At 50.6% G+C, this 21,643-nt stretch overlaps 3 protein-coding genes across 3 annotated transcripts; 1 reads left to right on the top strand and 2 right to left on the bottom strand.

Annotated features, from left to right (window-relative positions):
- Positions 1-253: 253 nt before the first annotated feature.
- On the top strand, positions 254-5,332 carry SPOUT1 (SPOUT domain containing methyltransferase 1). Its single transcript, XM_054848723.1, has 12 exons — positions 254-322; positions 412-454; positions 607-726; positions 1,049-1,208; positions 1,507-1,596; positions 1,932-1,981; positions 2,217-2,347; positions 2,781-2,853; positions 3,209-3,307; positions 3,998-4,100; positions 4,639-4,786; positions 4,978-5,332. Exons 1-12 carry the CDS (start codon positions 281-283, stop codon positions 5,050-5,052), a joined length of 1,134 nt encoding a protein of 377 aa, XP_054704698.1. The 5' UTR covers positions 254-280; the 3' UTR covers positions 5,053-5,332.
- A 390-nt stretch (positions 5,333-5,722) lies between these two features.
- ENDOG (endonuclease G) lies at positions 5,723-8,470 on the bottom strand. The gene is made up of 3 exons (XM_054848724.1): positions 7,815-8,470; positions 7,158-7,267; positions 5,723-6,432 (listed from the first exon to the last, which is right to left on the bottom strand). The coding sequence occupies exons 1-3, from the start codon at positions 8,313-8,315 to the stop codon at positions 6,147-6,149; spliced, it is 897 nt and encodes a 298-aa protein (XP_054704699.1). The 5' UTR covers positions 8,316-8,470; the 3' UTR covers positions 5,723-6,146.
- A 2,587-nt stretch (positions 8,471-11,057) lies between these two features.
- Positions 11,058-21,439, bottom strand: TBC1D13 (TBC1 domain family member 13). Its single transcript, XM_054848722.1, has 12 exons — positions 21,347-21,439; positions 21,159-21,232; positions 20,498-20,538; positions 19,961-20,022; positions 19,574-19,673; positions 18,190-18,272; positions 17,872-18,031; positions 16,863-17,070; positions 16,012-16,175; positions 14,308-14,468; positions 14,019-14,076; positions 11,058-13,001 (listed from the first exon to the last, which is right to left on the bottom strand). The coding sequence occupies exons 1-12, from the start codon at positions 21,367-21,369 to the stop codon at positions 12,936-12,938; spliced, it is 1,200 nt and encodes a 399-aa protein (XP_054704697.1). The 5' UTR covers positions 21,370-21,439; the 3' UTR covers positions 11,058-12,935.
- Between the last annotated feature and the right edge of the window lie 204 nt (positions 21,440-21,643).

Here is a 21,643-nt window from a genome sequence, read left to right as displayed (position 1 = left end):
CCAGATTTTACACCCCTCCACACCCCCCTCGCCCCCAGCCTCTCTGGAGAAGCCGGGCTACACCCACGTCCATCCACAGCTTCACTTCGTCACCCTTTCCCTCGCAGAACGAAGCCGACCCTGCTTAGCTTCACAGCCCGCGCGAGCGACTTAAACCCTGCCCCGCCCTCCGCCTAGCCATTGGCTCACGTGACGCTGGCCTCCTCCCCACTGTGGGCGGGCACCGGGGCACTCCAGCCAATCACCACTGGGGGGCGTGACCAGGGAGCGTGGCCGGAAGATGGCGGACGGCAGCGCGGCGAAGCGGCCCAAGGGAGTGCAGGTGGGGTGCGCGCGTGGGGCGGCAGTTGCCCCGGTTACCGCGGGCGGCCCCTGAGGGGAGCCCGGCGGTAACGGTCGCTGTCTCCGCAGGCTGAGGAGAGGAGGGTGGACTGGCGGCGCTGGAAGCAGGAGAGTAAGGCCGGGCCCCCGCCGCGGGGGCTGGGGGCGGGCAGGGGGCCCTCGGCCCGGGAGGAGCCGTCCCCGAGCGCTCCGTGCCCCCCGCAGCCGCCCCGCTCTGAGCGCTCACGGCTCGTTGTTAAAGCGCGATGCTGTTCTCCGTTCCAGGGAAAGCAGAGAAGAAGAAATGGAAGGAAATGAAGCTACTGAAGAAACTGGAAAAACAGCGGATGCGGGAGCTGGCAGAAAAACAAGCCGAGAAGCAGCAGGAGCAGGAGGAGGACAAAGGTGATCCCGTTGTGAGCCGGTGGGGAGAGGCCTGGGTTGAAAGAGCTGGGAGAACTTGGTCGTTAAGTCAGTTTGACGTATCGATAGAAAAGCTGACACTCAGCTTCATAGATCCGATATAGATCGATCCATGTGCATAAACAGGCATGAACGCAATGCAGCGAGTACTGCATGAGAGACCTTTTTAGAAAAAGCCTACGATTAAAATCTAAGGAAGAGAGGTTCCTTAGGTTCCCACCACAACTGCAGTCAAAGTAGTAAATAAAATGCTCTACCCGCAGCTATCGCGCTGTGGCTCTTCTGATGGTACTCTGTTCCCCAGGGCGTCACTACACGCTGAGCGTAGCCCTGCCAGGCTCTATCTTGAACAATGCCCAGTCGCTGGAGCTGCGGACATACCTTGCTGGACAGATTGCTCGGGCCTGTGCCATCTTCTGCGTGGATGAGATCGTAGTGTTTGATGAGCATGGAGAAGATGTAAAGTAAGGAGGATCCATCTTGTTCTGCAGAAAGCATTTCCTCTCTCCTTTTTGCTTCTTCAAAGACCAGGAAAGAACCATGTGTACCTCAAGCAAATGTTTGAGCCTCTCTCAAATGCCAGGATTACAGGGACCCCTGTACCACTGGGCAAAGATGTTGACTTAAGTGCCCTGGCAACTATTTCTTGGGGGTGGAAGAGGGAGGTGTGCTGCTAATTTCAAGTAAGGCTTGGTCTTCTGGAGACAACCATTTGGGGCTGTGCGGTCTCATGCTGAGTTCACAGACTGCTTCCTCTTTCAGGAGTGTGGAGGGAGACTTTGAAGGAATTGGGAAGAGAGGCAAGGCTTGCGTGCAGCTGGCTCGGATCCTGCAGTACTTGGAGTGCCCTCAGTAAGTCCACCATGGTCAGACCGTGCATCAGAACTGACTGCCATGGGTATCTCACACTAGCGGCTATGGGAGCAGGAGGCAAATTCTGTCTATATTGCATAATTATGCAGGAACACAGGACCTAATTGTTTCACATGTCTAGTTCAGGAGTATAAAAGGAGAGCAGTGACTGCAGGATACAACCTGCACGATACATTAGAGGTAGATCAGGGACTTGAGGGAGCTAAGCATGCTCTTCTCTGTACTCAGCTCCTTTGAGTCACAACAGGGCTAGAACTGAGGCTTGGATTCCATAGGAACAACTGTGGTCATATTTCAACCTTCTCTGATAACAGGTACTTGAGGAAATCCTTTTTTCCAAAACACGAGGATCTGCAGTTTGCAGGTAATGATTCAGTTGTCTCTGTTCCAAGCTGTTGGCTCCCCCTTCCTGAGCTTTGGCACTTGTTTTGCATGGGATGCACAGAATTGAGTAACTTTTCCCCACTTCAGAGTGTAGATGAGGTGCTGTGGTATGCTGGACCAGAGAGGGAGGTGGCAGCAGAGCGGTTGTACTTACACCTCTGTTCCCACAGTTTGTATCCTGTCCTTAGCAGATGCTTTCCTCTGTGCTCTTCTAGGGCTGCTCAACCCCCTGGACAGCCCCCACCACATGCGGGTGGATGAGGATTCGGAGTACCGAGAAGGCGTAGTGTTGGACCGGCCAACTAAGCCAGGCAGAGGCTCTTTTGTTAACTGCGGGATGAGGAAGGTATGTCTGTTTGTAACCCACAGATCCCAAAACTATTTCCCCTGTCTCTCTGGCAGATGTGAAGCAGGCAGGGTGGGTACTGCTGGGTGTCTGAAGGCCATAGCGGGCTGGCATGGGGTTTAATGCTGTTGCTGTCTTGTCCCTTCTGGCTCGTTAATGTTTGTCGCTTCCCAAGCCTTGGTGGGTCAGCCCATTCCAGCACATCATTGCTTCACTGCTGGAGTTGAACCTTTGAGCAGCAAAGTCTCAGGCTGCTGAGCCAAGCCACGCTGAGCCTGCTCTGCACTGCATGAACCACACAGGCCCTGATCGCAGAGCTGCTCATTCCAGCTCCAGGCCAGAACAGACCCCACTTCCTCAGAGGGTTCCCTTCCTTCCCCACCTTCCTCAGTACTTCCCAGATGTCCGACACTGATGGTGACTGTCACTGCAGGAGGTGCAGATCGACAGACAGCTGAACCCCGGTCTGCGAGTCACTGTGCACCTGGAAGAACCCCAGAAGCCAGGTAATCCACTGCTCTGTTAGCATCTGTAAACTTCAGTCCTGCAGGAGTTGGTCCTTCAGATTACTAACGTTTGAAGGTACCAAACAGCTCTGCACGTTCCCTTTACTTCACACAAAATGTTAGTAACACCCTGACCATACCTCCCTAGTTAACTGGAAAGAACTATCAGCTCTTTGGCCAACAATAGACAGCCTGAACATAATTGCATGCTTTCCAGAATGCACTCAAAAGGGTGGTTCTTGGTTGTACACCAAGTCAGTGCCCTACCCCAGGAGAAACTGCTGTATGTGGCTGGTCAAACCCAGCTCTCACTAGGAGATCACAAGGGTTGTTAATATCTCTGCTTCCCTTTCAGAAGCTAAAGTGCAGAAAGGCACTGTGGTGTCCTCACACCACCCTCGGACGGTGTCAGGCTTGTATTGGGGTTACAGCGTCCGCCTTGCCTCCTGTTTGAGTAAGTATTTGCAGGGGTTCTCTGCTCTCCACCGTGTCTCTGCCTGGGCTTCCAGACCAATTTCAGGCCTGCTGGCTGCACATCTGCAGCACACATTAACATCTCTTTGAAATCTCTTTGTGTCAAAGGCAGCTTACACGTGCAGCTAGCAGCCACATGGCAATCAAATTTAAGGGCTAAAGCTAGGGGCATGAATCACCCCAGTCACCCACCAGTACTCTGCCCTGTACTTCCACTCACCGTTGTACAAATGTCCACATTGTAGCAGGAGATGAGCTGGTGCTCTCCACCTCCAGCCAGTACATCTCCATTTCCATGATAACTACCTCCTGCTTGTACACATCAAAGCCAGCAGTGACATTTGAACTCAAGCACCTTGCAAAATCCTTTTCCTGTCTTCTGATTGACTAGACCTCCTAGGAAAATCATAAGCCATTAGTCAAGGAATGGCCCCTGGCACCTGTTTGAGCTTTGAGGTAAAGGTGCTGCAATTGAGAAAGGTGCCAGAGACTCCTGCAGCAAGGGAATTACATAGGAAAGGGGAATTGTTCTTCTGATGCACTAATGGCCATGAAAAGCAATTCCTTCTGCTGCTACCACTCACCTGTGGTGTGTTTCGACCTGTCCAGAAGCCACACAGCACAGGCAAGGGCACCACGTGAATAACCCTGTATTGTGTTTGTTTCCCAGGTGCTGTCTTTTCAGAGTGCCCATTCAAGGAAGGCTACGATCTCTCTATTGGGACCTCGGAGCGGGGCAGCTCTGTGGACCAGGCCACTCTCCCCTCCTTCAGGTTCGTGTCCTGCCTGCTTGGCCCCCCTCAGAGCCTCCAGCAAGGCCTGGTGTAGGCAGCAGAGCTGCGCTGTGGCCTTGGTGTTCTGCTGGGCGAGAATGCTCCTAGATAAAAGTGCAAGACTTGCCTGCAGGGTTCCTCCTGTGCTCTGCTGCTCCCTTTTGCACCAATGCACATTCCTCTGCATGACAGGAGCTGGGGGAAGTACCCCAGGACAAGGCCAATTCCTTTCCTGTTTCTCTGGAGTTGCTAGCAGGGACTGCTGCGTTGGCCCAGTCCTGTGGGGCTTTGTTAGAGAGGCAGCTGCATTGGGCCAGGGACACAGCTCCCTGCTTCAGTTGCACAGAGGAGCTCAAACACAGACCCAGATACCTGAACAAAAGAAAGGAGCATGTTTCTTGCAGATAAAGTTAAGAGAACCGTTTGCGTGAAGCCAGTTCTTAATCCCCTCGAAGGTTCGAGGCACATGAGTAGCTCTCCTTGGTGCAGGGGTAAGAGCCAGTCTCCCCTCTCACCCCATCCCTGTGCTCTCCCCTAGGCATGCCCTTGTCGTGTTTGGGGGGCTCGAGGGCTTGGAAGCTGCGGTTGACGTGGACCCAAACCTGGAGGTCACTGACCCAAGCGTCTTGTTTGACTTCTACCTAAACACTTGTCCCAGCCAAGGCAGCAGAACCATCCGGACAGAGGTAGGACAGGTGACTGATGGTGCGGTGGGGCATGATGCCTGTGTGCACAGAGCAGTGCTGTGTTTGTGCCTCTGGTAGTGACACACACGGCCCACGTGTCATTCCCCACAGTGCTGCCTCAGCAACGAGCGGCTGGCTTGTCTGGTGCTCCTCAGAGCAGCGGTTCCAACTGCTGCCTGGGTCTGTTCCAGGAAGCGCTGCTGATCTCTCTATCTGCGCTGAGACCCCATGTTGATGAGGCTGTGAAGACACGCAGCGACAGCTGAGGGAAGGAAAACCACTGACCTTGCCCTCAGCTGAGGACTGCCTCGGGGAAGCGGCTGTTCAAACGTGGGGTGCTGGGCAAGTCACTCCGAGAGCCTGGCAGGACCAAGACACAGCATGGCCAAAGCTGGCAGCGCTGCTCAACCAAGTCTGCGCCCTCCTGCCTGCGTGGTCCAGGCAGCCTGCCTTGTGGCCTCTCAGCAGCTGGGACAAGCCTGGCAGCAGACTGGGGTTTGGTAATTCAGATGTCTAGGGTGGGGAATAAAACAGTATGGAACCTCAGCTGCCTTGGAATCTGTGTGCGAGTGTCTTGGTGTAGAGGATGGGCACTCGGTGTCCAGACATCCTACACACTCGGTGCCTCTGGAGCCATGTGGCCTTCAGACGTAAAGGAAATCAAAATTAGTCCCTGTGCCAAGAAGCTGTTCCTGTCCCAGGAACCCCTTCAACTCCAAGGCTTCATCCTTCCCAACAGCAGGAAGGGCTGGAGCTTCAGTTGGGCCTCAGCACTGAAGCACATCAGCAAAGCTCGTTACAGTCTGGCTCCATCCATGATGCCTTAAGCTCTGCCTAGTGAGCTCAAACAGGAAAACAGCTGGAAAAGGTGGCTCTGTCCTCCCCCCTCCTGCTGAGATAGAGCTTTGATAAGAGCAGATAAGAAACAACCAATGCTGTGGGTTTTCAAAGCTTTACTGCTAAAACCATCTGAAAGAAAACAATCATACAATCCCTTAGCCACAGAAAGATGGGAACCTCTCCTCCCCCTGCACCCATCTTGCTCCCGTCCTTCCCTGCTAAATAGCAGAAATCAAGTAACTTCCCCTTATGGCTTAATGCTCCCTTTGTGTGTGGGGTATGCTCTATACTGTGGATTAGGGGCAGATTCTAGAGACCTGCTGCAACATCAAGCACCTGGGAGCCTTCTGCAGGACCTGCCCTTGAGACCTGTGGGCATGTGTTTCCCTGTCACACCAAATGAGGGGAAGGGGGAAGAGAAGCATTGGTTTGATTCTTATTTCCCACATTTAAAATTGCACAAGGAACTATAACTCTGTCAGTCCCTTTGCAGGGGATACCTGGATTTGTTTAGCAGGGTTCAACGCTTGTTTCCAGCTGTGATGGCTTTCAAGTTACTTGTTCTCTTCAAGATGTTTGGGACAAAGAGGAGCCCCGAGGCTCGCTCAATGCTCTCAATGGGAACCAGGAACCGTTCCAGGGGGATTTTCTCATCCACAGGGCTGTTGGGCATCACGTAGGAGCGCAGCTCAATCTCCCCGCTCTCCTTTTCCAAGATGAGCACCTTGAAGAAATGGGTGGGGACGGCCACATTGTTCTTCCCGATGACCTGGTACTTGACATACATCTTCCCATCGGCCTCCATCCTGCACCAACAGCAACATCCCACCTTACCTCCTGGTCTGGTGCCACATCCATCCCCTCAGCCCTCCACCCCCACCCCGAGTGAGCCCCCACCCCTCAGCGTGGCAGGGAACAACCCTACTTCTGCGGCAGGGGTGTAAAAACACTGCTGAAACAGGGGCTACCTCACACAGCAAGGCCGAGCTGTGAGTTGGGTCTGCTTCCCCCCACACCCCTTCCCCGCTGTCTCTAACAGCCTTTCCAAGCTGTTTCCTGCTGCTCAGGAAATCTCAACTCGTGACAGCTGCTCCTTAGCGCTACGTGAAGATCTTTGCAAGTAAAGTTGTGCTCTTAAGTGCAGAAATAGTCCATGAAATAAAATCTAGAAGCTGTATTCTGCAGGGAAGGGGTCTGCAGTCTAATCCGTTAATCTAATCATCTAGTAATCTGCTACTATGAGATTGCTAAAGCACTGCAAACAAAAGTGACTTGGTTATGTTGTAGCTCAAGAAACCCACCTTTACTCACAAAATAATCAAGTGAATGGGAAATACACAAACTAATCCTAAGAAAGTACCTTTCCACAGAACCTCTGTGCCCAGCTGCTCTCACCCACTGAGCGGGGCTGTAGCAGATTGCTGCCCTTTGGGAGCAGCGGCGAGGCTGCACCCCCCCCCCCCCGGCCTGCTTTCCCTTCCCAGCACAATGCATCTTCCAAGCACGGTCCCAGCTTGGCTCCCATGTTTACCTGGGCAGGTAAAGGGGTCCTGTGCAGACATAGACGTTCTTGTTGTTCTTTGCCAAGCTTCTGCTGTACTTCTCAAGGTTATTCCAGGCATTCTGGTTTAAATGCGGATCCTAGAAACACAACCAGGGCAACACACAGTCACTGGGGAATCTCTTCACTGTTCAGTATAGTAACACCCGCCTTTTCTGTAACACGTCCCACAGCATCCCGGGCACTTTCCAAAAGAGATCTCCACTATCGCTTCCGCTCCGGAAGCTGTGTATGGCGAGGTCCTGGCATGCACGCCCAGGAACAGAACCCACTCGGCCTCAGGCCGCGATTTTTTGCGAGCATCTGTCGGCCTGTTTAACTTCGCTCCTGCAAGGAGCTGCACCGAACGGCGTCTCATGGCTTGAGAGGAGCACGCAGGCAGGCGCGTTTGCAGGATCACCGTTAAGTTTAGCAGGAAATACAGCGCCCTCGAGTGAATTTGGTCACTTTGGTCCCTCTCTGCTGAACGGCTATAGGGACAAAAGACACGGAAGAGCCAGAGACGCTCCGAGGCGGTTTCCAGCAGGGAGCAGCGTTTGCCCTTGAACCCGGGCAGCTCCCCGCCTCCATCCGCCCCGGGCGGGACAAGTCTCCCTGCGGGTCCCCGGTGCTCGCGGCGGGCCCTACCTGCGGGGCGATGTTGCTGAGGTAGAAGGTGTCCCGCATGGCTTTCTGGCTCCACTTGTGGTTGGCGGCGGCGGCCAGGTGCCCGCGGTCGAAGCCGCTGCCGCGGTAATCGGCGTTGGTGGCGCGGTGGTACTCGTGTACCGAGTCGTCCTCCTGGAAATCGCAGGCGGCGCGGTCGGAGGTACCGCTGAGCGTCTCCCGGTTGAGCTGCTCGATGACCCAGAGCGCGCTGCGGCTCCGCGGGTCGTAGCACAGCACGTAGGACTCGCGGCTCCGCAGCTGCGCCAGCCCCGGCAGCCCGTACTTGGTCAGCTCGGCCCGTCCCGAGCCCGGGAGAGCCGGCGGACCGGCCGCCGCCGCCGCCACGGCGGGCACCACGGGCAGGCGGCCCAGCAGCCCCTCCGCATCGTCCTGGGCCCGGCGGCGGGCGGTGAGGGCCGCCCCCAGCCCCGCGCCCAGGGCCAGCGAAGCGCCGGGCAGCAGCCACCGGCCCCGCAGCATGGCCGTGCGGTGCGCCGCGGGAACGGCCGCCGCTTAAACGGGCCGTGGCTTTCCGGGAGCAGTCTGAGCCACTTGCCGGACCGTCGCCCCTTTAAGAGCGAGAGGGCGCCGTTGCGCGCAGCGATCCCGCGGAACCCGGCGGCGGCGACGACAGAAGAGGCTGCGGTGCGCAAAGAAACCGTTTTATTGGGACAAGCGGGAGAACAGCGTGGAACGAGAGGCCCAGCGGCCGCGGGAGGGGCTCAAAGGGGAAAAGTACAAAAATAAACAGCGGGGACCGCGGCTCTCCCCCGGCCGGACACGACGGCGACCTCCCGGCACGGTCTGCCCTGGCGTCCGCACGGCCCCAGCCCCGCCAGCCCACGCACGGGTGCCACTCTCCCACCCCGACAGCCCACGCACGGGTGCCACTCTCCCACCCCGACAGCCCACGCACGGGTGCCACTCTCCCACCCCGACAGCATCCGCAGTTGCAGCGTTACCTTTGCAGCGTTTTCCTCGAGGAAAGCCACCGCTCCCCCAGCTCCCCCCCGGCAACTCGAGGCAGCGGCGGGGTGGGCGAAGGCAAAGCAAAACCATCTTGCCAAAGAGATGGCGAGGAGACAGGCTAGCTTGTACACAAACCCGCAGCGTGCTCCAGGGCTCAGCTTGCCACAGCTTACTGCTACTGCTTGGTTCCCCCCGGCCGCTATCGCAGAGAGCGTTTAGAAATACTGTAGTCATCACCTGTAGCAGCATTAACTCCAAACTCAACACCATGAGTCACATCACCAACAGGAGATGTTTGCACAAAGCCACCTGTTTAGTTAAAGGAAGCATTATAAAAAATAGTGTTTAAAAAGAAGCATAAAAGGAGGTTAGAGTGATGAAAGTATTCTCTAGACCCTATTCTGGCAATTCTTTCCAGACAAGGTAGAAAAAGAAAAAGTGTCATTTGTTCCTCTCTTTTGGGGAAAGGGCATTTTAGAAGAGCACTCCAAATGGCTAAAACAAAATCACTGACACCCATTAAGGGAAAACAGCCTCTGCTTTCCCAACACCCCAGACTCCCGCCAAGCAACTTCTGGCCTTCATTCTGCTCACTGCCAAAGGGTGAGTAATTCTAGGTTAGATCACAAAATTCAAACTCAAAAAAAATCAGTGTTCTGAGTGACCACCATCAATGACTTGATCTCTAGTATCCTGTCGCTTCTACCTCATTAGCAAAGCCACAAAGTTTCCCAAAGCCTGAATTACAGGGAGGTGCAGGTAGAGCAGAGCTCTTCCTCCCAGGGAATGCTCATCTCTCCCCACATCCAGTAGTGCCCTGTTTTTCCTCCCAGTTGAAGATGGGTCCCTGCCTGGCAGTAGTCCTGCCTGTGAGGAAGGTGTTGTATGAGCTATTTAAACATCCTCTGTTCAGGTCCCTGTGAAACAAGGTGTCCCTAAGGCACCCCAGACTAACACCTCCTGACCCAAAGAAGCGCCACTTCAGCCAACCTCGCTGCTCCTGCAGCGGATTAGGACTGAAAGAAATCAGAGGCAGAAACGTCTCAAGTATGGAGCAGTTGTTACTTGGCCACACAAGCAAGGAACCACTAGTTAAATACCATTTGACCTCAACAGCAACAAATAAAAAAAAAAAATCACCAAAAGCCTTTGAGGAATGAAGTCAAAGAAACTCATGAGGAGATTCAAAAGCTGGTAACAAGACTTGCTTTTCAGAAAATCTCATTTTGCTCTTAAAGAAAGGAGCAAGCCTTGGAATAAAGAAATGGATGTCCCAAGTCATTAAAAAGTACAACTTCTTTCAACAGCCCTTTTCAACAGCAGGACAGAAGTCCTACCACACAGGAGGTGATTAAGAAGGGACATAAACCAGCTTTTCATGTAGGAACCAGCCTGTCTGGGTCCATCAGAGTTGTTACAAGTTCTCCCCAGAGAAAAAAAAAATCAGTTTAGCAGCCACAGTCTGGATAAGGCTACAGAATTTATCCTAGAGAACCTTTCCAGTAGCCAAAGCTCTCACATCCCATTAAACCACTGCAGACTCCTTTTAAAAGCATTCACCATCACTCCCTAGGAGAACATTTTCCCCAAAGACAGACAGCGTGACACCGGTACCCAGCCAGCCACCTGCACTGCTACTGGAGTAGCCACCTCCCTGGCGTCTTCCTCAAGTGTTTATAATGCTACAGACCAGCACCCAACTCAGAGCTGGGCAACACCACTGCAAGAGGTCAAGTTCAGGGCTCAAATGCTACTCTGAAAACAAGCATAAGTTCATCTACAAGTAATGCTTTAATTCTGATATGCCTGCTGCCTTATCAGGTTATTTTATGCAGACTTCTAGCTATTCAAGAGCAGGAACCCTCACAGATGCTCCTGTTTGCAGTGAGAAAATACAGCTTAAGGGAACCCTGCACTTGCCAGGGGGACCCAAAATGGACAGCCCAGGTATTCAGGGAGGTGCGAGCAGAGCTTGTACATGGAATGTGAGAGTACTGCAGCAGTATTTAGGGCAGTTCTGAGGCAGAAGTGTTTGGAGGAGGTCCAATTCTGCCTAAGAGTTTGACCCCTCTGGTTCTACATTTGTGCCCACCAGCTAGTTCTTTGGCCAGATGAGTTCTGACTACTTGCCTGTCTAGTGCAGGGCACCCAAGAGCTGAGACCATGAGACCACCTGGAATAGCTCAGCAATACAAGGCAGGAGGAACATCCATCCAATAGTTAAAGCAGACAGGATGCTTCACCACACAGGTCTGCCAGTCTCTCAGTTCTGTATTTCTTGGAGGAAAACTACCCTCTAGAAAGGACTGCAGCAGAGAGGGATGCTGTTAGCCACATATATTAATTACAGATTGTTTTAAGTTGCTCTTGCTGCACCACAGCAGCAACACCTGGCTGCACCAGTGTCACTTGAGCATCTTCTGAAGAGGCAGAAAGATTGCTTGGGATTGCCAGTAAGAACATAGGTGCATGCATCAACCTGTCCTCTAGTCTCCCCACCCACCCTTGTGAGAATTTACAGTAGCCTGTAAAGAAGTGGCCTTCAGTGAAGGAAAAAACACTAGTAAAACAAGGCTGAAGGCTGACAACATCCCTCCTGCTAGGGCAATTCTAGGCCATCGGCAGCTTAAGCAGATCTTACAAAGACAACTGACCTTTAACAAATCAATACCCATAAATACCAAAAACTGCAGTGTCAAACAGCTATGCAGAGATGAGCCAGCACAGCACAGAAAGAAAGGGAAAAGCACGCTGGATTAGTGTTCACTCAAGACCTTCGGCACCACCCAAGCACCTGGGCGCTGTAGTTTCTCCCTCTGAGGATTATGGTTTCTGACCAGCTTGATGCTGCTGGTACATGAGCAGTTCCCTCTGTAGCTTGTCTTAGTCCACGTTCACCTGAGCCTGCTCCACTGTATTTGAAATGCAGCGGTTTCCCTCTCAGGAGGGAGAAGTGTCCAACTCAGGATTGTGACTCCAACACAACCAGCACACAGAAAAGTGGATCAGCCCCAGCAGTCAGCTAATGACCAAAATGCTTGTGTGCATACTGGATTAAACCAGAAAATGACTCTTAATTGTAGGCTGGAGTTGTACCATGTCTCTTCCTGACAGTATCAAATACTATGAGACAGTATCAAGGTTACTGTGACCAGAGCTTATGCAAGGTAGTATTATGCAAACCACTGAGGCAGAAAACCCCAGTGCTGTGCCTGTATAAGTCCCTAAATACAGCTGTCTTCATTGCACATGACCAGATGCCCATTTCTTGTATTTCAGAATCCTGATTGTAGCTGGATATGCCCCAGTTCAGAGCCAGGAAAGCAGCTTGATGCCTGCATGCAGCAATAGGCTCCTGCTCTAAGGCTGTGCGTAGTAAGGCTTGACTTCAAACTACACTCATTGATTAAAACCACCGCAGTCTTGCTTTCAAGGAGACCTTGTTGATAAGGCGATTCCGGATTCAGGCAGTTTCAGTGCACAAAGCTACCAGCTGTAATTGTGTCCTTCCATCTCAGCTTCTCAAAATCTCTTTCCCAGGCAAAGGAGTCCAAACTGCTGGATGTCAGATGACAATCACCAGAAGCTGATGAAATCTTCTTAGCACACCCCAGGGATGGCTAAGTGCAGACACGAAGGAGAAGGATCCAGAAGCTACTTGAATGGCAGGATGTGTGACTTCATTGGGATACATTCTATTCACAGGAGGAAGATCCTTCTATACTCACCCACCAAAATCTACCGGACTCAGCCCATCCCTTCTCCATCAGGAGTTACTCCACGTGAGCTACTTCCACGATGCAGGAGTCCATCCTTTCAGGGATATCCAGACAGACGGTTTCTTTCTCCCCAAACTTAAAGTCATTAAAAAGAGATACAAAGAACTGCTTTTGGCAGCACAGAGGCATTTGAGATTTGAAAAAAATCTGGAGTGCAGGACCCACGTAGATGGGGAAGTAATCAGTCCTTGACCTAATAAATAGAGTAGGAGGAAGTCTTCAAGATGGCCAGTAGCCCAAACACAAAACCTGAAGTCCCGTAGAGACCACTAGGAGCTTTAATGCACCACACTGCATGGGAGCATTTCCTGGGATCCGCTGTCACACAGTTTCTCTGACACCTTCTGTTAGGCTATTTAGAATCTTGAAGTTCCTTTGCCTTCTTCAAAATCAGGTGAACATCAGAGATAGGATAATCCTGTGTCAAAGAAACAAAGCGACACAAGTGACTACCCAGCATTTCTTGCACACGTTGTTCCACCTAAGCAGGGCAAACCTTGACAACAGCATTGTTGGCCTATTATCACATACTGCCACATTCAGTTACTCCCTTAACAGCTAACAGTTTCCTGTTTTGTAACTGATCGAGCCTCAATACCCTTCAAGAAGGTTTGTTTGTTTTTTTACTTTGTCCTCCAAGGGTACTGTAAGCCGGCCTGCTACAATGGCTATCTTCATGCCAGAAAGCCATATCAAAGCCAGTATCTTGCACAGCCCAAAGCAGGAACTGGCAGAATTAGAGATATCCTACTGTTCAGTGCAGGTGTTTTCAACCTTGGGCTCTCACAGATCTCAGAACTAAACAAAAGCCTCTGGCCAATAAACTTAACACTGTTACATAGGGTTTCACACCTTTGCTGGAAAATACTAATTTTTTTTTTTTTTGCAAACCAAAAGACGTTAAAAACCTCTAGTCTATGACAATTTCTCTGTAGGCTAGCATGGGCTTTATTTTAATGGCAATGCTGGGCTCCAGACAGCAGCATTGTGCCCCACCAACGAAAGATCAGAGAAGGAATACTGCTCTCTCAAATAGGGCTCATTGCTACTGTAGCACTAAGAAGGGGGAGGAAGGAGAAGAGATCCATACACAGCAAGGGTGACAAAACAGAAAGTGTACAGCCCTCTCCTGCATGTGGAAGTGCAAACCCAGTTAGCGGTACAGGGAGCCGACACACCACCACCACCAAGGAAGTTAAAGTAGTCATTTGTCATGAGTTCAATTTCCCCATGGGTGTGGGGACCAAAGCATGCGAAGATTCATACTTCCAGTCATGAGCATGCTGCAAGATCCACCTTAAGATTTTTCTGCATGCAGCCATCAGAAATCTGGTACTTCTCTTCAGCCAGGCATAGCCCTACTATCATCCTCTCTCACAGTACTATTTCAAGACTCTTCAAATTTCTCCCTATGCCAACTACATTTAATCCTTACCTGCAGCAGCCTCATGTTCAGAGTGAAGTCTCCTTCCAGCAACTGATCCCGGATTAGTCTGAAAGATGGAAATTATTCCAGCTACTTTTGACTCTTTATAGAGGAGCTTTAAAAACAGACTACACTGTGCTCTTGGAGAGGCTTCTGAAAACACTTTTGCTACCACTGTAACAAGTGACTAGAACCTATTCACCAGGTGCCTTAAGACATGCCTACAAAGGACTTGTGGATCCACAGATTTAGCTAAAGGAGGGAAAGAGAACAGCAGGAAGGCTACCTCTGTACTTACGTCAACATGGCACAACAGACGAGCAGAAGAAAATCAAAGCGCTTATCATCAGCAAAGAGGGAGTCCCAGATACGGATGACGTCTGGCAGCAGGAACTCTTGGGACAAGAGCAGCGTCAACCAGCGGAAGGCAAAGAACTGGGGTTTGATGTTCTGTTCTTGCTGTCAGACATGTACCAGGCAAAGAATGAATACGTGCTCTCAGCCAGTTCCCTACAAATAAGAGATGCACCCCGTGTTTCCATCCCCATCTCCACCCTGAGCTGCCACTCTAAGCTGCCAACTCATACTGCAACATCAGCGAACCCACTGCCTCTTTGAAGACTCACATTCGAGCTAGACGGAGAGAGATTTTCAGTACAGCCATGCTCCACATCTACAGACAACCCAGACAAATACTCCTTTGTCCATGACATGGAGTAAAGGAACCTTTTCTTCCTAAAGGCACTATTTGTGTTTGTTCCGTTGAACTTGCCAAGTAATTTTAACGTTCCTATTTCAACAACATTTTATCTGCAAAGCCACAGCCCTCCCCCTCTAGCAGAGGCACTGTTTTGTCAGGATTTCCTCTCCCTTCCAGAAGCCCTGTATTTATCAAAAGGTTTACTATTCACAAAAAGAAACAAAGATGGAACAGAATTTTACTGATGGTCAGTAAAACATACTGGAAGCACTTCCAGCTTGAAGCTTTCTTGTTTTCTGCTGTTAAATCCAAGGGACCATAAGTTTAATCAAGGTCAAATGAGTTCAGGACCCTGCTGATGTTCTTGAGGACCAGCTGCTGCATGGCAAAGACCATTTCCTGCCAGCCAAACAGTAAGCAGTTTATTTTCTCCCCACTGAATCAGCCACCAGCCAGCACTGTGGGTTGTGTCACTGTGCTGACAAACCATCTTTTGGATTATAAAAGAAATATACCCTGATTTTTCTAAACACAAAAAAATATCTGTGTGATTTGGTGAAGGTTGGAGTAACAAGAACAGCTTTCCCTTCCAAATTCTCCTTGGACTTTCACACCAAACGTCTATAAAACCTGAAGATGTTTTCAACAAAAACTGCCTTCTACATGTTGTACGAAACTCATGCCAAGCCAAGGCACTCAGCGATCCTTGGATGAAGGAGAATGATACAATTAGGTAGGCGGGATGGTCAACAGCTTGCTTGATTTCAGTTTACGTCTGGAATGATGTCCACATAGTTAGTTAGTGCTGTCAGGGCAGCCAGTGGCAACAGAAGCACACGCATGGATGGGGGAGCTGGTTTTTGTTTTGTTCTTAAAGACAGAGACACAATTCCTGTAACCTCAAATTCCAAGGTAGTCTACAGCAAAATCCATGTTTTGCCTGACAACTGGAAGGGAGTAAAGACTCCAGTTCCAACCAGGTCTCAACCCAGGTGACCAGGGATCGAGGCCAAGTCATTTCAGACTCACAGCTGGCAGCTTTGCAACAACTATTGTTTGCTTTCACGGTCAGGCAGGGGAGGAAAGCCTTGCTGTGTCAGCTTGCTCTAGGTTTACTCCAAGGAGAGGTTTCGGCTCATAGATAAGAGAGCCTCTGTGCCCTATAGGCAAAGTCCTTCACACAGTCTCTCAACCTCTCTGTTCAAGCACAGTAACAGTTTAACAAATTTGGTTGACATTTAAACGCACTATTAAGCTCCACTCCATTCCAACTGAGACAGAGAGAAACACCTAGCTCCTCACCAGTTTCAAATACAGCTCCACATCTTTTTCCTTCAGAGTAGAGTAGACCTTCTCCATTTTGTAGGTAATGCCACACTGAGAATCGTCCAGGCTCTTAATGAAGTTATCCCGAATTTCAGCCATTAGATTGGTAAAGCAGAAAAATGTGTCCGCTTCAGCATGTTCTGGGGAAAAAAAAAAGAAATTAAAATAATAAAATAAATAATGGGGAAATAGAGGAAGCATCACTGACAGTGGCACACAGACTTAGAACTGTTCTTGCTCCATAATCTGGTTGCTGTACTGGATTCAAGTAGTGGACCCACAAGATCTCAGCTTGCTCGGCCTGGGACAAGACTAGACACTTTTTTTTAAACTAGAAATGTCTACAGAGCCACTGCAAAAACAGCCCTGTGTGCAACACAGGGTCTTCATGACATGGGGTCACAAACCAGTTATCTATGCCCAAGAACACCATCTGCTCTCCCCACCATCAGCACACACCCTTGGAGCTCCTGTGAAGTAGAAGTAACAGGCAAAGTACTCCCATTCCATTCTTTTCTTACCAGGTATATATAGTACGAGCAAACGAGCTTTTAAAGGCATTTTAAGTTTCACAAAGCGCAACTTAAGTCCATGCAAAACTAACAAAACCCCCTCAAAAATCCTCACTTCCCACATCCTCACCACTCAGAGCCCATTCAGTTTCTATCAGTTTGCTGTGGTTCCCAAAACTCCTTATCTCCTGCTGTGTTTGCTTTTTGGCCCCAAACAGTCAAAACTGTTTAAAGTGAGTTTCATTCACAAAACAATTCTTTACACAGAGAGCATGCAGTACGACAGCCATTACTGAGCAGCCAAGAGTCGCTCACCTTTCCACTCGCTGTTAGGATCTGTAGCAAAGGTGTAGTAAAGAGGCCCCACAATTTCATTCATCCCCTGAACGTACGCTATCCCAGGGTTCAGCTTGGCGTAGATGAACAGGATTCGCTCCACCACTTCCCAGTGAGCTTCACAGCCGTTGGGCAGAACTTCGTACTCGCTCAGAGAGTTTGATGTCGTTTTAAGGGGGGAGCTCACCTGAAAAGCAAGGCAAGACTAGGACCGATTCAGGGTAACCAACTGCTACACACAGCTTTGAACATGTGCCAAGCTTGACTTTTAATACACATAGGCCAAAAAGATTTGGGCAGCTTGTGCCAAGCAGACAGGTGATAACATAAACCAAGACCAGTAGCTCGGGAAGCACAAAGGCAGTGCGGTCCTAGTGTGGCTGTCCCTGAAAACAAAGCAGTCCGTGCACAACAGACAGTTCCTCTAAATCACTTCACCACCTGATCCCATGCAGTACGAAGCCACAGCAGTTCCACTTCTTTAGTAGTATGAGGAAAAGTATAGATCTGCTGTGGTAGCAAGCCACCTTCCCCAACAGCACGTGGCACTTGTGCTGTAACGCTCACAAAAGAGGAAAGAGACAACACACCCCTTGGCAGATACCCAGCTCTTTTCCTAATTGAACATTTGAGATCCAGTTCTGGAAAAATACGTAAAAAAATTCAACTTCAGTAAATTAACCCTTCAGTGGTTTGTTCCTACATAGAAAGACACACATCAAGCATAAAATACATCTTCCTGCAACTCCAACTTCCACCAGAAGTCAGGAAGAAATAACCCTCAAATACACCTATAATTCCCTACCAACCATCAGGCAAATCAACTGGTTCTACAAAGCTGTCTAACCACCAGAATACACAGTAATGCTGGGGTATTGGCCCAATTCCACCATGCAAGCAGAGAGAAACAGAAAAAAGCTAGAGAAACACCCTTCCCCTTATCAGCTAAGATGCCTTGCCCCATGGACAGCCCCCACCTAGATCTCACATTTGTAACCCCACTGCGGTTTCGCGCCACCGTCTGTGACTTGAGTGTGGTCTGCTCCACCCGCTTGCGCAGTGTCTCAAACTCATTTTGGGGATCCAGGATTAAAAGGCAGGGGTAGTCTGTTGGGCGCTGGAAGAATGCCATGTCAGGGTACAGTCTCCTAGGATGGGTACAGAAGGAAATCAGGCATAAGAATAAGGAAGTACATGCCCCATGTTGAATGGGAGGCTTGGTTTAATATTAAACTTTGTTTTCAAAGTACAATGTGTTAACCAAACCACTCTGCTTCAGAAATCTGAGTCATTATGCCTCACATACCTGACATCTTTGTCTATCTGGAGAAGCACTTCATTATCCTTGAAGTAAGTATTCCATCGACTGTCTGGATTTGGATTGAGGGGCTAAAGAAAAAAAAAAACAGAACAAGCGCGTTTCACATGTATCAAAATCCAGAGTAAATATACACTGGTTTAACATTTCTGCTGTCCCTCTCATCCAGTACCAGCATGCTCCTAGCACATCAGGTTTAATTTTTTTGTCTCACTAGCTATGTTTAGCATTGTTTCCTCAATGCGCTTCAGTGTGAAGCGGATCAGAGCTAGTGAAACAAGTGAGCACGCAGGTTCACCTGAGAGAGGCAAAAGCCAACATTTCCAATCCCTTTTCACCTGCCTCTTAATGACTTTGTTCCCAAATCAGCTATCCCATCCTGTGTCAACAAGATTGCAGCTCTAACCTGTGCAATGGAGATGGTCTTTTTACTTAGGGTAAGAGTTACCCACCCACACAGTACTTAGGCATTGCAGTTATTAGTTACAGGTATCCCCCTCTATCTCAGCTCTAAGAAGACTGATTAAGCACCACCATTGTGCCCAGGAAAAAGGAAATTATATGAACAACCTATCCTGTATCTGACCAGTTTTCCAATATGACAAACCTAACACCCCCTTCACACGCACAGACTTTCCTCTCTCTGCATCAAGATCCATGCAAAGTTAACAACTAACTGAGAGAAGAAAAGAAAGAAAAAGAAAACAAAGCAATTTTCCAAGAGATTGAAAGATCACTGCCGACACGTGGAGTTCTACAAACACACTAGTTTTACACCACCAAGGCCTTCATAGATCACAGCAGCACAGGAGACTATGCGCTAGCAGAGAAGTTCATGTTCAGGACCAGTTGTGGAAGCAGTTGTATCATTTTAGTCTCTTCTGATCAGTTACTTCATTCCCTCCCCCAACACATACAGCAGTTTCAGAGAAGGAAAAAGCCAAGGGATGCAGGAAATAGTCAATAAAAAAAAAAAGTGAGTCTCTTGCTTTCCGTGCCATAGTCCAACTTGACTCTCTTGCCTCTTTTATACCCTCTGTTGAGATCAGCCTGCTCTGAGTCCACCTTCCCAGGAGAGTGCCTCTTTGCTAGAGGTACCTCTGGTGAGCCTCTCCCTTTCCGTTGGAGACCCACAGCCTGGGCAACTAGCCCCACAGGAGGGGAGAAGGGATATGCATAGCTGAAAACAGCTGGTGCTTTGCCAATAATTTACACTGAAGGTTGCTAAGACACGAGTGCCAGGCTGGTACTTGGGAACCATCCCTCAAACAGGTGAGAACAGAGCCAAGAGCAGCCCAGGCATCCAGATTCCAGAGCAACGGTTTACAGCTCTGGAGAATTTTCTGCAACATAAAGGTTTAACAACACTTACATGATCTTCTAAGGTCACATCTTCCCTTGAAACACCCAGGTTGGCTTTAGCAATCCCAGGCTGGATAATCATTTCCTTCAGGAACTGGGAATACAGATCCCTTAAGGAAGAAAAGGAGAATTTGCAATGAAGCAGAAGATTAAGTCAACGCAAGCACCCCGACTGAGTTCAAATAGATTTCTCTGTACCCCCTTGCTCAGCCAGAAGGCATTTGATTTCCTTTTCAGTTGAGTTTAGCTGAAGAGGTCAGTCCACCAGGCAGTCTACAGAACACCGCATTCCACATAAGAACAATTCATTTTATGAAGGTACTTAATTATTCAAGGAACTATTCTCCTTCTCTGCAGATATCATTAGAAATAAAGGGACAAGTACCAATGTCCTCACCTCTGTTTCTTCAGCAAAGAGCTCCATGAGGCCTTCTCTAAAGGGAGGTAGTTCAGGAGTATCTGTACAGAAGACAGATGCACACAAATTAGTATTTGGAAAATGAGCTGTTATACCTGTAAGATGAGCAAAACAAACACAGGGGCTAGAACTGGCTCTCTGAAAACACTGGGAGCTTTCTCCAGAAACCCTAGTACTTTGCCAAGCGACAGTCAGGAATATTTCAGTGACCGACCTATTTGTAGGATTGATCAATAGCTAACCTGACCGAAATGCACTCCTAGCTTAGTGCTGAGGGCTGTTCTCATGCAAAGAGCAGACAGGCACTTTCTATCATCCAAAGTGATGGCTGTCCTGTGTCAGTAAGTGCTATTGCAACTGTGCCAGCGCTGATCTCCACAAATTACTGTCGATTTTGAGTGGCTTTTAAGTTCTGCATTTTTGTCATTTACAGTTTTAAGGGCCTCAAAATAGTGTTTACTTAAGCAACCCAAAGCATCACTCGCAAGAAACAAAAGTGCCCCAAGCAAAACCCACCTTCCAGCACAGGCACCGCAGCCCACCATCAAAGGGAATTCCTGTGGAACATCAGGCAGAGAGAAATAACTACGTTAGCCCCAATCTCCTCACCGCGGTTTGCTAACGTCACCACACAAACAGTCAAGGCAGCGCTTTTCCTCCCCAAGGGGCAAGAAGTTTTCAGAGGGACGCTATAGGGGTTATACACGGTGCCAAACTTGCCGGTGCCTTCCACGGGGAGGATGCCTGTGGCAGGAGTTGGGAGCAGAAAGCTGGGGACCTTGCAGGTGATGGACAGGGCACAGAAGAAGCAATGAAACCCACAAACATCTCAGAGAGGGGAAGGAAGGGTTTCCCTGAAAGTTTGTGGCTGTGCTCAAAGGCCAGGTGGGGACTGCTGCAGCCTGATGGAGCTTGGGCTTGAAAACACACCCGCCAGCCTCAGGTTTCCAACACATTCCATTTCACAACGGCTCTAGGAGTGGAATACGTCGCGGTAGCTGAGGTGGCCTCCAGCCGTGGGACACCCTGGGGTCTGGCACCCCGTGCCTGCGCCTTCAGCCGTCCCGAGCCCCGCAGGAGCAACACCACCGGCAGGAGCCCGCCCGGGGCCGAGGCCGTACCCAGCGCCCTCCTCCCCAGGCCGCAGCCGGTCCCCGCACCTCCCCGGGCCACTCACCGCTGAAGCAGAGATCGCGGAGCTTGGCCAGAGCCACCGTGGGTTCGCCGAGCACCTCCTGAAAGTCCGCGATCCTGAGGAGAGCGGAGCCGCGGCCGTTATAACGCTTGTTACCGGCACACCCCCCCCCCCCCGAGCCCACAGAGCCCTCCCGCCCGGCAGAGGAGGGGACGGGCCCCGACACCGACCTGCTCTGGTGCAACCGCGACATGGCGGCCCCCGCGCCCCTTCCCCGCGCGCCGCATAAACGCTCCGGCTGGAAACCCTGCCCGCGGGGGGAGTGGGCGGGGTTGGACAGACCACGCCCCGGTCTCCGCCCATCCAACCGTGGTGGCTCCGCCCCTCTCGTGGGGGCGTGACGATAAGCCCCGCCCCCGCGGCCGCCTCGTGGCCGCGGCCTCGTCGGCCTCGTCAGCCCGGGCCGGCCTCGGAGCGCCCTCCCGGTGCGCTGAGCTGCTCGGGGCTCGGCCCGGGCTCCCCCGCAG

Source organism: Grus americana, chromosome 20, assembly GCF_028858705.1.
Source record: "Grus americana isolate bGruAme1 chromosome 20, bGruAme1.mat, whole genome shotgun sequence".
NCBI classification, from domain to species: Eukaryota; Metazoa; Chordata; class Aves; order Gruiformes; family Gruidae; genus Grus; species Grus americana.
Note: the sequence above shows the minus strand (reverse complement) of the source record. Positions and strands in the feature narration are given on the sequence as shown.

Excerpts from the sequence above, each read along its gene's own strand:
- ENDOG (XM_054848724.1), bottom strand. The coding sequence starts at position 8,315 with ATGCTGCGGGGCCGGTGGCTGCTGCCCGGCGCTTCGCTGGCCCTGGGC. Across the intron at positions 7,268-7,814 it reads TCAGCAACATCGCCCCGCAG|GATCCGCATTTAAACCAGAA; the intron begins GTAGGGCCCGCC and ends TTGTGTTTCTAG. Across the intron at positions 6,433-7,157 it reads GGACCCCTTTACCTGCCCAG|GATGGAGGCCGATGGGAAGA; the intron begins GTAAACATGGGA and ends CTGTTGGTGCAG.
- SPOUT1 (XM_054848723.1), top strand. The coding sequence starts at position 281 with ATGGCGGACGGCAGCGCGGCGAAGCGGCCCAAGGGAGTGCAG. Across the intron at positions 1,982-2,216 it reads CGAGGATCTGCAGTTTGCAG|GGCTGCTCAACCCCCTGGAC; the intron begins GTAATGATTCAG and ends GTGCTCTTCTAG. Across the intron at positions 4,101-4,638 it reads GCCACTCTCCCCTCCTTCAG|GCATGCCCTTGTCGTGTTTG; the intron begins GTTCGTGTCCTG and ends GCTCTCCCCTAG.
- TBC1D13 (XM_054848722.1), bottom strand. The coding sequence starts at position 21,369 with ATGTCGCGGTTGCACCAGAGCAG. Across the intron at positions 20,539-21,158 it reads CCGCGATCTCTGCTTCAGCG|GAATTCCCTTTGATGGTGGG; the intron begins GTGAGTGGCCCG and ends GATGTTCCACAG. Across the intron at positions 13,002-14,018 it reads TGAACATGAGGCTGCTGCAG|GATTATCCTATCTCTGATGT; the intron begins GTAAGGATTAAA and ends TCTTTGACACAG.